The following is a 13,965-nucleotide window of genomic DNA, read 5'->3' on the forward strand; positions in this document are numbered from 1 at the left end:
TGCTTGTTGATGAATATGTCTTTCAAACTTATATTTTTTTGTTTATTTCTAAAAAAAAGTTGTCAAAATAAGGCAACCATTTTTAAGCAGAATATTTTATAATTATCTGGATAATTTCTCAATATTTTATATACAAAATATATATATATGGAGAATTTTTGTTATCTTTTCATAATTTTGTTACAAGGTCTAGTGCAGTTAATTTACTATACAAGTTATAAATTAATTAGTAAATCTGAAATATAAGGAAACTTAATATCATATTAAATTGCTATGTACACGTTAGTTAATTTGCAAGCCGTCATGATACAATTAGCTCGTCACCAGTGGTGTGAGCTGAGTTAGTTGATTGCAACATCACAGTGTTTATAAAAAAGACAAGATAGATACAAAGCTATGATTAAAAGATTTGCATTATAAAGATACAAGAAAAACAAAATACAAGAAAATAGAGATAATTTTGAAATATGGATAGATTAATAAAGAACAACTTAAAAGAAAACTATAATTAAATGAGAAGTAGAGCACAGAGTGCTACTTTAAAGGAACTCAAATTTTTTTTTTAAAAGAGATACAATAAAAAAACTTAGTATATTAACTTTAAGTTCAGTATACATACTAAAAACTAACAATAACCCATATACAACAAGAAATATTCCAACATTTTGATACTGCTGAAGCTGTTTGAAATCCATAGTTATATATAAAATAATCAAGCACATTTGGGCCAGTTTAAAATGCATAAGATATAAAAAAAAATGTATTACTATAGAAAAATAATCAAAAGTGTAAATTTTGCAATGAACACAAGACTGTCATGGAAAAGAATTATCAAAAAAAAAAAAAAAAAAAAAAAACTATTCTTATAAAGAAAAGCCCCGTAATAGTTTAACACAAAAAAGTAGAAAATACAGTTTTTAAAATTTACCATTAATAAAATTCTTAAAAGATTATTTAAGTAAAAATATTTTTAACATTTTGCTGCTGCTCAATTTATTTTATATAATTTTATTACATAACTCTAAATGTAAATATTTAATATGTCTTCACAGAAAGATTGATAAGGCAAGTGAAGAAATATAAATACCATACATTTCACTAACTATGTACAAGTCCACTTTTCAAACCCCCAAAATTTTACGAAACTCAGAAGCTTGACTTATTCACTAGTAAAGTCAGGCATTCATTGATCTGAAGATCAATGTATTATAAACAATGAGATAGATATTATTAACTCTGTATTAATTTACCCATTTCAAAAACCTGGGTTTTTGAAAAGGGTAAATAATCTAAATAGACATTATTAACATTATAAAAATAGCATTTGTGACAGGACGATACAAAAGGGAAAGTAAAAGATTCAGATACAGTAGATTGAGCAAGATACAGCCATATTTTGCCACTGAATAAAAGAAGAAAGAAAAAATTTAATTTATTGCGTAGGAAATCTCAGTCTACCTCTGAACTCAGTTCAGTGATGATAAATTAATAAGTTGTCATACAAAACACATTAATTAGCAGTCAGTAAACATTAATCATCGCAAATACCTAGAATCAAAATTTTATTAAAAATAATTTGATATATATTTTTGAATCTGTTATAAAATTTCTTCTCATAATATTAATCTGGTTATACATACAGGCACATAAAAAAGATCTTTTTTATAAAAAAATTATGCATATTTACAGTAACAACAGTTACAACACTAAAATATACCTATTTGACATTAGGTTAAAAAACATCACAAGATAAAAAAAATAAATAACAATATGTAAATGCAAATTGCACATCGTTACCAAGTTGCTTTCAATGCAGAGGATCAAATGGATCTTTATATTCAGCCAAATGTTTCCATGGTTGTACGTAAGTTTCTTCATCATCAGAAAATTCTTTGTCTTCCTCGTCATCTTCACAAGGTAATACTTCAACATTTTCTGCAATATTTTTAAAATTTCTATTTTAAAAATTTATTTAGAGTATTTAAAATTGCTACATTCCTTAATATTATAAATGGCATTAATTTTATTATCTAATTATATTTCAAGTTAATTCTTAGTATATGTAATTATATATACATATTTTTAAGTTAGATGAGTTTTTAGTTAAAGAAATGTTAAACACATTACGTTTTCATCACTATGTCACAATTTTAACATTTTTAAGGAAATTCAGAAAAATAAGGCTTTTAGTTCTTATTTTATTTCTGATTGTTTATGCAAAAATTTAAACGAAAAAAAAATGCTTACAATACAAAACATTTTCGGTTTATATTTGAAGTTTTTACAAGTGACCTAGCAACTTATCAATTTAAACACTACTACTAACTAAAATTTAATCAATGAAAGCTATAATATAAATCAATATCGCTAATAATATTTTATATTTATATATATAATTTAAAAGCTTACTTAAAAAACTTAACCAATTCATTTAAATCTACACAAAACAAGTAAATTATCTCTTAAGAAATACGTTTGGATTTTAGTTTTGAACCTATCATGAAAAGTACATAAAAATATTCTAGAAACCAGATAAAAATGATACTGTAATTAATGAATTCCGCGTTCGGCTGACCACCTGACCGGAACATCTGCTCCTGCACCCCAGAGCCCAAGGTTAAGAAAACTGAGATGGGCACAGTAGGCCTTGGCCCTCTGCGGGCTGTCGCGCCGCTGAGTTTAGTTTAGTCAGTAATTAATGAATGGTTCAAAATAATATAATGTGTAGCTGGGTGTCCGACATTTAAACAAAAGAAAGCTTATGCTGCCATTATTTCAATTTCTAAAGCCCATTAACCATAAAAACTATTCCACACACTTTATTTTATCTTCATTTAATTAACTTCAATAAAATTCATTAAAAATATTATTATTAGTTTCATTAAAAAAATATTAAGATGAATAAACTGTAAAAAGATGTGTTCTACCAAAGTAATTATACATTATGAATGGTTGAAACTTGCTTATTCATTCTTATTAACCATTTTCAGTAGTGAAAAATCAAGATAATTATATATAATGTAATGTTTCTTTTTAGCAGGAGTGGTTGGCACAATGTTTAAACAACACTAAATTAAAATGCAATTGAAAACAAAACTGTTATAATTAATCCTATTCCCTTACCAGAATCAAAATATTCAACTTCACCATTTTTGTATTTGTTATTCACAGAAAATAGTCTAACTGATTGACTAACAAATAACTGACCAATTCAGTACTTTGTCAGATGACTTACAAAGAACTTATTTATAAGCCAAGTATACATCTGTAAAATTCTTATTAGAATGAAACCAAGCTTAAATTAAAGAGCATGGTCAAAAACATTAGGTATAGGGAAACAATTTTCTGCAACTGTGGCACATCAAAGTTTTAGATCATTATTAAAAATGAAAACAGTTAAGAAAGATTTGTACACGAGGTCAAATTGTAAAGAGAACCAATTCACAGCTATGATAGAATGACATTTCTATCACAGCAGATGACACTTTTAATTTTCATTTCTTAATACTGAAAAATGAGTTTTTTTTGTGTGCTTTTAATTGAAAAATCTGCTCATTAAATTTTGTAACTATTTAAAATGTTACTTTTTTAGTTAGCTAAATATGATTTTTTTAAAGTTATAATTATTAATAAATTAAATTGCTTTTAAATTTCATTATTATAAATTGTATTAATTTTTTTAACTAATTGTTTTTTCTTACTTAAATAAAAAATTATTATTTAAAAAATTCGAATTTCCCTTTTAATTATTTATTCATTAATAATAAAAATAAGGCTTTTTTTCCCATTTAAGAAACTTAAAGTATTTTAAATTACAAATGTTATACAATAATTTATAAATGTTTTTATGTTAATTTTTAATTATAAGAAAAAAGAAGTCTTCTTCAGGAAAAAAATATAAATTATTTATTTAAAAAAAAAAAAAAACACATTTCTCAATCATTAAAAAAGTTCATAATTAATGAATTTTTGAAAGAAAAAAAAATCATTTATTCTTATTGAGAAAGTAAAAATTTTTTATTTGAAAAATTTAAGCTTTCACACAAAAATACATATTTTTCTTATATATATTAAAATAAATAAATAATAAAATAACACACTTTCCAGTATTAAAAAAATGAAATTGAATAGAGTTACCAGCTATGTTTTCGACTATACTCTTTAATTCACTCTTTATTTCATTTCAATAGAAATTTTACATGTGTACTCCCCTTGTACTTGGTACAAAGAGTGTGTTCTATTTTGTAAGCCCTGTGTACAAAACATCTTCCTTATATTAAGTTAGTGATGCAGAAATTCAAATTCTTATAACAACTACAAAGGACTTTTCAGGGACTTATCCCCCCTTCTGGTCCTCGATTTTCTTGGGGTCAATGGTCTGATGGACTTTATCTGATCATTGGAGGATAAGCTACAACAACAACAAGTAACTATACTTATGACATTAGTAGAATTTCTCAATAAAGTATGACATGAATAATAAAGTATGAGATAAATGAATATTGAGAGATCAAACCTTTTTTTTTTTTTTTTTTTTTTTACAGGTTTTAAGTCACTGGAATGACTGACTTGAAACTCAAGGTATCAGCCAAAACTTATTTCTAAATTTTTTTTATTAATTATAAATTTAGCTACTTTTATTATCATTTTTTTTTTACATATTTACAAACACATATGTATTAAAAACCTTTAACCATTTTTAAAAAACACCCAATTTTTATGTTTTTGTTAAACAACAATTTCTATTAAAATAATAATTAGAAATAAAAATAATTAGCGTTATAGATTCAGGGATGATTGTGAGCCCAACTCAAAAGCCTTGAAAATTTCTTGAGTAAAATCATTAATGATACATTTCTAAAAATGAATGTCTTTATAAATTTAAATCATTGATATTTCCAAAACATGAAATTCTAAATAAATTATAGGCAGCATAATTTTAATGAATAATTATTTATAAGTTTACTTTTATCTCTAATCACATTTATTATTCTACCACAAAAAATAAATGAAGGAGATGCCAAGTATAAATTCTAGTTCTAATATTTTTAAATAAAATATACAAGAATTTTTATACATAAATGTGATCGATGATTTCTTGAAACTTCTAGACCATTGGATTTCTGGAAACTTTCGGATCGCGGTTTGAGAAAAATCAGGATTTTTTCTGGAGCAAATCTCTGTAAATTTAATATTTAAAATGTTTTTCTAGTATATGATTTATTTATTATTTATGGTTTAAAAGTTAAATTAGCATTTTTTTTTAAATTTATAGAATGAAAAACTAAATTTTTTCTCCACATCAAATGGAATGGTGCTTTCTAAGAAACTGCTTAGGGTGATATTTAGATTGTCAAAAGAGATTTTTAACAAATAGTTGGAAACATTTATAAATTTATTTTAAGGCCACTTGGGAAATAAAATGGTTACTACATTATAGATTCAAGTATATTAGTCAAAACATATAATCCTAATAAAAGAAAACAGGATGGATGATAAGAAGAAAGAATATCAAATAATTAAAATCTTTTAAAAATCTGATACTTAAATAAAAGCATTTAAAATATTAATGAGAGAATATTAAGGGTATAAATATTGGTATGTTAAGGCCACTAATTTTTCAAAAAGAAAAAGCTAACTTTTTGCACCCAAGTAATATTTTGGTTTTATAATTAATTCAAGTTGTCTAAACATTGTATTTTCATGTGGGACAATGTAATATCTTATACAACCAATTGCATGATAGCAAAAACATTTTAATTGTAACAACTTGCTTAAGTTTAATCTCAAATTACCTCTTTGAACATAACTTCTTTCAGGAACTGGGTCCTCCGAATCAGAATCATCAAGGTGATCAAAATCATATTTAATGTATGGACACTAAAAGATCAAAATTTATCAGAAATGAAATTAAAGCATGAAACATGTTTTAAATAAAGAAGGTATAACAAACTCAGTGTACTTTTAAACTTTTCTGTATTAAACGAGGCCATTTGGAACGATCAGCTTTAAATATGGAAATATGCAAGCCAGCTGGAACAGTATTTGAGGAGTTTTCTTTTGACAATACTTTAGAGAAAAAAGCTTCTTCAATAAAGTAATCTGCTGTGTTTGTAGAAGACCTGAAACCAGATAAAAAATATCAGTTAAATGCAATGCTATGAACTCTAAAAAACATGAAACTTAGTTTAGATGTATATACACTAAAGAAGAATCTTTTTTTTTTTTTTTTGCATTTCAATACAAATTTTTTTTTTTTTTGGCACTGGTGGAACAGAGAGTGGTTACTCTTGAAAGGTCTTATTATATACAGAGTATCTGGTACATTTAAGATTTTCAAATTCATGACTAATTCCAAGAATTTTTCAAACGAAGTTATTATTTTCTCCAACAAAAACAAAACAATAAATCTAAAAAAACATTATAATGACATTAATTGAAATGATAGGTATAAATAAAACTGTTACACTTGGCATCTTCATGTTTGTAGATTTTAAATTTAAAAAATAGAGTAAAGAAAGAGTTGAAGCAATAAAATAACCGGAAAAAAAAGCAAATAATTATTTATTTTTTCTGAAGAATTATATTCTAAAGATATTTTTTCAGTTCACCCAAAAGAAAAACTCCTGATTTTTCTACTCTCATTTCCGAATGAAAAAAAATGACCAATTACTGGCTTGCTTCAGCTAGAATTTTAAATTTATAAAATAAATAAATAATTATAATAATTGTGAAATCACAAAAGTTTAAAAGAAAATTTGCTCTAGAAAGGTTTTCCTTTCATTTTTTGAAAGAACACAATTTTTTTAAAGAACATGATAAAAAATTTTTATAGTTTAATAAAATATGACTGTTAGTGGGGATTTTGTTACAAATTCAGATATTCGGAATACCAAAAATTTGGAGGGGGTAGTTCCATTTTAAAAATAAAATTTTTTGGCGACCTAAATCAATGACGTTCCATGATTATTTTTTAAAAAATAGTTAAAATTATGACATTTCATGACAAATTTTGCTCAATACCAAAATTCATGACTTTCCAGGTGGTATTTACTATATACCCTGTATATAATAAATTATACCATAGACAATTACTAATGTATGACTCAGAAATAATAGAGATTAAGAAAAAAAAAGTATGGAAGAAATCAAAGCAGGTAAGATCATATATTTCATATTTATCTGGAACCCTTTGACAAAAAAAAAAAAAAAGTTTTATTCTTTTTTTATTACATAGCAGCACTTTTTCCCTAATCAACAAACATTCCTGGCAATGAGGAGTCTTTAAATGGTGTAGTTGGAATAGATGTGAGCATTATTAAATTAGGACTTCAACAGTTGTTTATGGTTACAGCTAATTCCAGAGTTCATCATTTTTATTTTGATAACTAGAGTAAAATATTCTTTTAGTGTTTCTGAAATTTTTATTTCAAAATGAAATTTCGTTGCAATTTCAGGGCTTTTCTGTTTTGTTCGGAACCCTGTATAGATAGACAATTTTAGGATAATCCTGCATAAACTAATGATTTCAATTTATTAATTTTTTCTGCTCACGGAAAGGACTATATAAAATGTCTAACGTAGAAATGAAAAAAGCTAAATGAAAGGTGCTTACTCCCCCCCCCCAAAAAAAACACAGGCCCATACGTCCTGGTAAAAAAGACAGATCCTCGAAAAATTTAAAAATTTATCAGCATGCAGCCTCAGAAATAGAAACGTAATAATATACTAAATATAAGATACTATATACTGATAGGGTATATTTTATTAAAATTAAACAAGAAAAGTATTTTAAGAGCATTCAATGAAAAACATTAACTTGCTGAAAATAGTAACAAATATTTAACAGATTTTTAAAATACAAAAATTTAATTATTCTAACATTTAAAACTTGAAAAAAAATTTTTTTATTACTTACTTGAATGAAAATCCATTGTCATTTATATCAATTTCATATATTTTTAAATCTTTCATCATAATTGTCATATTTACTTTTTCTTTGGTATCCCACCAAACAATGTGAGGCTTCAATCTAGAAATAAGATTGGCCATAGTTATTAATAATCCTCATAGGGAGATAAAATATGGGAGTTTTTAACAATTAAATAAAATAAAATAATCTGAAAATTTTGAGCAAAAATATCAGCTCACGCAGCTTTCTTTTGCAATTTTTTTCCCGGTCATTGATATTATCAGGACCCGGTCATTTTATTTATACTAAATAAAATATTTTGTAATTTGTATTTAAATTTGCTTAAAGACTTAAAACAAAATTAATTAGTAATATTATTACTCAAATTTTATTAAAAAAATTCACAAACAAAAAAGTTTATAAAAATGCTCTTAAATGTTCAACTGCAAGCAGGTCAGTAACATAAGCTGTGGACAACCGTGTTTTCAGGTTTACTGCTCTGACCAGTAACTTTTTTAAAGGTTTCCAAACTTTACGTTTAATGTGCAAAAAATTCCATTGCATTTAAAAATTAATATGAATAAAAAAAAGTTCTGAATGTTTAAAATTTATTTGTCAACTGAAAGTTTAAATTTAAACTGTTTTGAAACATGCAGCGATATTATAGTTTGATACCACTCGTAATTATTTTTTTCTTTATTGTTCACACATTTTACATCATACTAAGAAACATACCTACATATATGTAAAATAAAAAGTTAAGAATTTCACTATTTTAAAAAGAAAAAAAAATCATTCTGTTATTTTTTATAAAAACTTACAAATAATTACTAGAAACTATCAAACTACTTTATTAGTTAAACTAATATTCACTGCTACAAAAAAATTAAATTTAAAGGAAAAAAATGTTTTTCTAGGCTGGTCGAAATTCTATCTTTAAAAAAAAGATCAATACATGACTGAAGAAAAATAAAATAGTTATGAGATATGGAACGACCAAGTTAAATACTCTAGCAAATGTTCAATTTATGATAATTAATCGTAAAATGTTAGGAAACTTGTTGATAGATCCGCAAGCAATAATTACAAAATAGATGTAAAATATGAATTTCTCAGTAATTAAAAATTACTGTGCAATTAAATTTTAAATTACTTAAATAACATACTAAAATATTCACTTCAACATAAATATTATATAATTCAAAATAAACTAAATGATACTTCAAACTTTGTGATTATAAGTAAATTTGAAATCTACTACTCGAAAAAATAAATTACATTTTTTTCCGGCACTTAGATCTTGTCTTCAATAATTTTCGTATGGAATCAAGTGGAGAAAGAGTTTTATCACAGGCTTTTCTATCATCAATATTTTCAGCAACCTTCAGATGATTATTATCAGTCATACTTGCTAAATCACAGGGTTTTTTCAAGTCAACATTTTTTAGAAGTTCTGTAATTGCACTGTCTTGTTCTTTACTTAATTGTTGATCACCAACTAACATCAGTTTAGCTAAAGCTACACAGAACAAAGCCCGATCATCTTTCTCGTCTGTGTCTAATTCTTCATCGGAGGAAGATACATTATATCCAGGAGGAATGTCATCCCAATATTCTTCTTTTTTCTCCTCTTCTACAGGAAAAGATATAGAACTGGAGACTCTTTCTTTTTCTTCAACTAAACCAGTTTCTAAGAGTTGATCTGATAAAGATTTTTCCCCATTCCACAAATCCACAACGTAATGATTACCACCAGTATAACTTGGAGATTTAGAGTATGCCTATAACAGAAGGTAAAAAATAACACTTGGGATAAAACTTATCACTTGCTTTCATAATATACAATAAGGAAATATCTTTGAACAAATATAAAAACAATATCATAAATTAAAGCAATTAAACATTAAAATTTATGCATTTAATTTTTTTAGAGTAAATAATTTAATCAAATCAGTAATTTTATTTGTTTATGTCATTTAATGTTGGAAGGTACTTGTTTTTCTAGTCAGCTCTATTGTTTGAATATCACTGTAGCTCCTACAGAAACAAAAACAGAAGTTAGCAAGTTTGTTATGGGAAGAAAAAAAAGACAGATGATGGAACTCACGTGCAATTAAATTATGAATTAAAAATGAAGATGTTAATCCACCACCTACAAATTCTGAAATGAAGAATGTGATGAAAGGGTTGAAATGTGAAGTATAACACTGTTCTAATGGCTTTAAAAAAACACTATAATTACGAACAATTTTTAAATGAGCTTTGATTAGGAGAAATTTAGGAAAAATTTTAGATAAATAACAATTGATGATTTTTATAAAATTATGAATAATATTTATATTTTAAAAGAAAATACAGAACAAAAAAATAAGGTGAGTTTTGTTTATTTATTTTATTAAATTTATTTCCAAACTCAATATTTGTGATGTGATTTGGTAAATTTATCTAATTTTGTGATTCATTTATTGTTATCAAAATCACTATGTCCCAAAGTTATAACATTAAGCAGACACTATTGTAACTAAAAGTATAATTTTTAACTATTTTTGAATGATAAAATATACAAAAACGACCAATATGTTATTTTTTTAAAAAAAAAATTCATACTTTCAAACTAGTAAATTTAATTAAATAAATAAATAAAAAAAAAATATTGCATTATTCGAGTCTGAAAAGTAAAATAATCCATGAAATAATTATTTATTTAAACTATTTTTAACCAATACGAAATTATTTATTACAATGTAAATTTTAGATTTAAATATTATTTCGTTTCCTTTCTATCAGTCTATATTACTCTTATTTTTATAAATAAATAAATAACTTAAATAGAAAAACTAGTTAGATTAGTATCTTGAAAACTATTTTCAAAGCTAAAAAAATAGCAGCATAAATAAATAAAAATTAATTTAGACACAGTTGTTTATAAAAACTTGATGGAATATAAACTTGATATAAGGAATTTCAGTAACTGCTTTACAATTAAGTGAAATAAAGTATAAAAAATATATTTCAGTGACATGAATCAAAATTTTAGACAGCATCATTGCAAATTAATGAATTATAATATGAAAGTTTCCTGTGCACGAGATAAAAAATTTATTTTGAACAGTCAGCAGAAATGACATAAGAAATATTTATATAGATTTAAATTAAATCCAGCTTGTGAAATGTATAAAAATGTACGCAATTAAAATAAGCATAATTTAATTTTGACATTGGTTAGTAGGGATTATAAATGTTGCTTCTTAAAGAGTATGCACCAACAAGAGAATAAATAAATATATACATATATGGAACCTTTAGTTGCAAAACTTTCATATCACCAGCATTATCCCGAGTGAGATTATAAAAGCTGTCAGTAGTTTTATCAGTCCATCCACCATGAACAGCTTGAACTCCATCCAATTCACATTCAATTGCTTGAAATGGCAGAAGCGAAAACTCAGGAAGCAAATTATAAATCAAACTAATTTTTGAATAGCCAGTATCACCAAAATCAACATAAAATAACTGCACTTCCTCTTTGTCCAACAAGATATCTATCACTTCAGCTCTATAGTATCTATAAAAAAGAATTTTATTATCTGTTAACTATTAAAACAAAATAAAATTTGGCTGGGGAAATTAAAAATGGAAAAATTTACAAATTAAACTAAAAATTATAATTTTTATCAATGGGAAATTTATACATTTCTATGTTCATGATATTTCAACAATTACATATTAAAGTATAAATAAAATTCCAGGGATCTGTCTAGGTTTTTCTGAGAGGTACCTATTTTGTGAAAATTTAGACATCATTTGTGAAAAATTAAAAATTATATTAAAAAATCAACACAAAAATATGGATTTATCGTTTCTTAAGGGGATACAAAAATAAAATTTTAAGAGAAAGTATTTTGTGAAACTACCGTTTTTCCTAAAGTTGAATTTGTGAAGGTACCGTTAAACGGTAGTAAATTCGGCCTGGACAGACCTCTGAATTCATCAAATTATTTTAAGAAATTATACACTATTTTAGGATATTAATTAGTAGAGAGGGATATTATTTTTTTGATATTATATTATTTTATTAAAATACTTATATTTAACAACATAAAGATTTCAATTTTTGACACAGATTTAGGTAATCCTTGAGTAATAAACCACAATAAAAATGAAATAAGCTTCAGAAAAATGGTAAAAAAATTTTATAACTATTTTTACAATTATCTGTGACATTGAAAATAAATGTTACGCAAAAATTTCAAATTATAAGAAGGCAAGATAATTATTTTTTTTTTGAAATAGCACAAGTACAAGTCAACAGTATTCCATTTTAAAATCCCAGTGATTAAAAATTGAGATGTAAAATTGTTTTAATATGAACCACGATATCAGATTTTTAAATTGCATGAATGCAAATCATTATGTTTAATTTTTAAACTATATGATTATGAATTCTGCTATACAATTTCAAATGGGTAAATGCAAATTCTAATTTTTAAATCACCTGAAAATGAATATCAATGTATGACTTTTAAAACTCGTGAATGTAAATTACAATGTGTGAAACACATTTAATCGGCATTTTGGTGAACCAAGAAAATCAACAATTTGAAATACTTCTTTTACTTTTCTAATCTACTCTTCCAATTCAGTATTTTTCATTTCTCTATAAAGCAGGTGCTACTTTACTTCAAAAAAATGCAAATATAAAATTAGCCACTTCCCTCCAACAAAAAATAAAACAGCCCAAATAATTCATCCTACAGAACAGCAAGAAGGAAAAGGAAGAAATGCCATTTAAGATTAACTCAATGAACGAGTTGGTTTGACCTTTGTCTTCTCCAAAATTTATATTGAGGAGTTTTAATTCAATTTATGAGATCTTGAGTAGAATATTCTTCAGCAATTGCTTGTGTTCAAAAGTATTGACCTCTGAAACTCTTTGAAGAAATTCATTTTAAATTTTTATTCAGAGTTTTACATTTTTACGCACGTAAATTGTTAAATTTTTTATTTTCCTTCTTTATAAAATTTTTTTTTTAAATAATCAGATTTTTAGTCTTAGGTAAGCATTCTAAACAATTTACAAAGATTTATATCTGAACATATTAGAGTGGCAAACATTTTCTTAGAAGAGTGGATATATAAATACTTCGCAACAAGTGGTAATATAGATTAGCTTTTTATAATATTCAATGAGTCAAATTTGATTTGATTAGAAGGTCAACATTTTAGATGGTCAGACTAAAAAAGTTTCCTATGTTTAAAAAAAAAAATATATGGAAGAATAATTTGGAGACCGATGATAACAGGCAACCTAGAAAAGTGATCAACTTTACAGGTTCTACTATACTGTAAATAGTAAACATAAGTAATTTTTAAAGGACTGATCCAATAATAATCACATTCAGTCATGTGTAGATAAATAAATTTTATAATCTAATTTCACTTAAAACTATAAAAGCGTAATTGGAGATAACTAAAAACACACACCTATTATCTTCACTAAATGGTGCAATACAATGCATTCCCTTTTGAAAAGTTTTGCATTTCTTCAACATATGGTTCTGTCTAAACTCATCTATTTTATCCAGAAGTTTATCTAAACTAAAATTAAAATAGCAAAGGTTTTAAATTCAGTTTGCACAAATTGAAGAAAGTAAAAATTAATGAGTTCTCTAAATTACCAATTAACAAATTTTTCTCTTTGAACGTAAAACTGATGAGGAGAAACTACACTAGAAACATAGACATCTTCAAGAAGATTCAGTTCCAAAAAAGCGTGAAAAATTTCAGTTTGTTCTGGTTCATTATAAACATTAACCTGTGTAGAAGTATCTAAAATAAACAAGATCAATTTAAATTGAGCAGCAATTCCCTCTTGATATAGAAAATCAAAAATCAGGAAATATTATTTTAAAAGTACAATTATTAACTTAAAGACACATTAAATGTCTAAAGAATATTCATTTTACTTTATTTGAGTATGATACAAAATTAAAGGAATCATCAGATTTTATTCCTCAACAAAAGTAAATAGTTTTAAAGGAAGTATTTATTCA

At 25.1% G+C, this 13,965-nt stretch overlaps 1 protein-coding gene across 1 annotated transcript in view; it reads right to left on the minus strand.

The window, feature by feature from the left end:
• Positions 1–1,783: 1,783 nt before the first annotated feature.
• Positions 1,784–13,965, minus strand: part of LOC107441964 (putative ATP-dependent RNA helicase TDRD12) — a 75,218-nt gene continuing 63,036 nt past the window's right edge. The window contains 8 exon segments of the mRNA XM_087160136.1: positions 1,784–1,935; positions 5,796–5,880; positions 5,963–6,122; positions 7,919–8,032; positions 9,191–9,693; positions 11,213–11,477; positions 13,397–13,510; positions 13,591–13,741. Of these exon segments, the coding sequence (XP_087016262.1) occupies positions 1,808–1,935; positions 5,796–5,880; positions 5,963–6,122; positions 7,919–8,032; positions 9,191–9,693; positions 11,213–11,477; positions 13,397–13,510; positions 13,591–13,741 (1,520 nt within the window). The 3' untranslated portion in view covers positions 1,784–1,807.

The sequence above is a fragment of the Parasteatoda tepidariorum genome, chromosome 3 (assembly GCF_982258835.1).
Source record: "Parasteatoda tepidariorum strain Cologne lab strain chromosome 3, Ptep-v5.0, whole genome shotgun sequence".
Taxonomy (NCBI): Eukaryota; Metazoa; Arthropoda; class Arachnida; order Araneae; family Theridiidae; genus Parasteatoda; species Parasteatoda tepidariorum.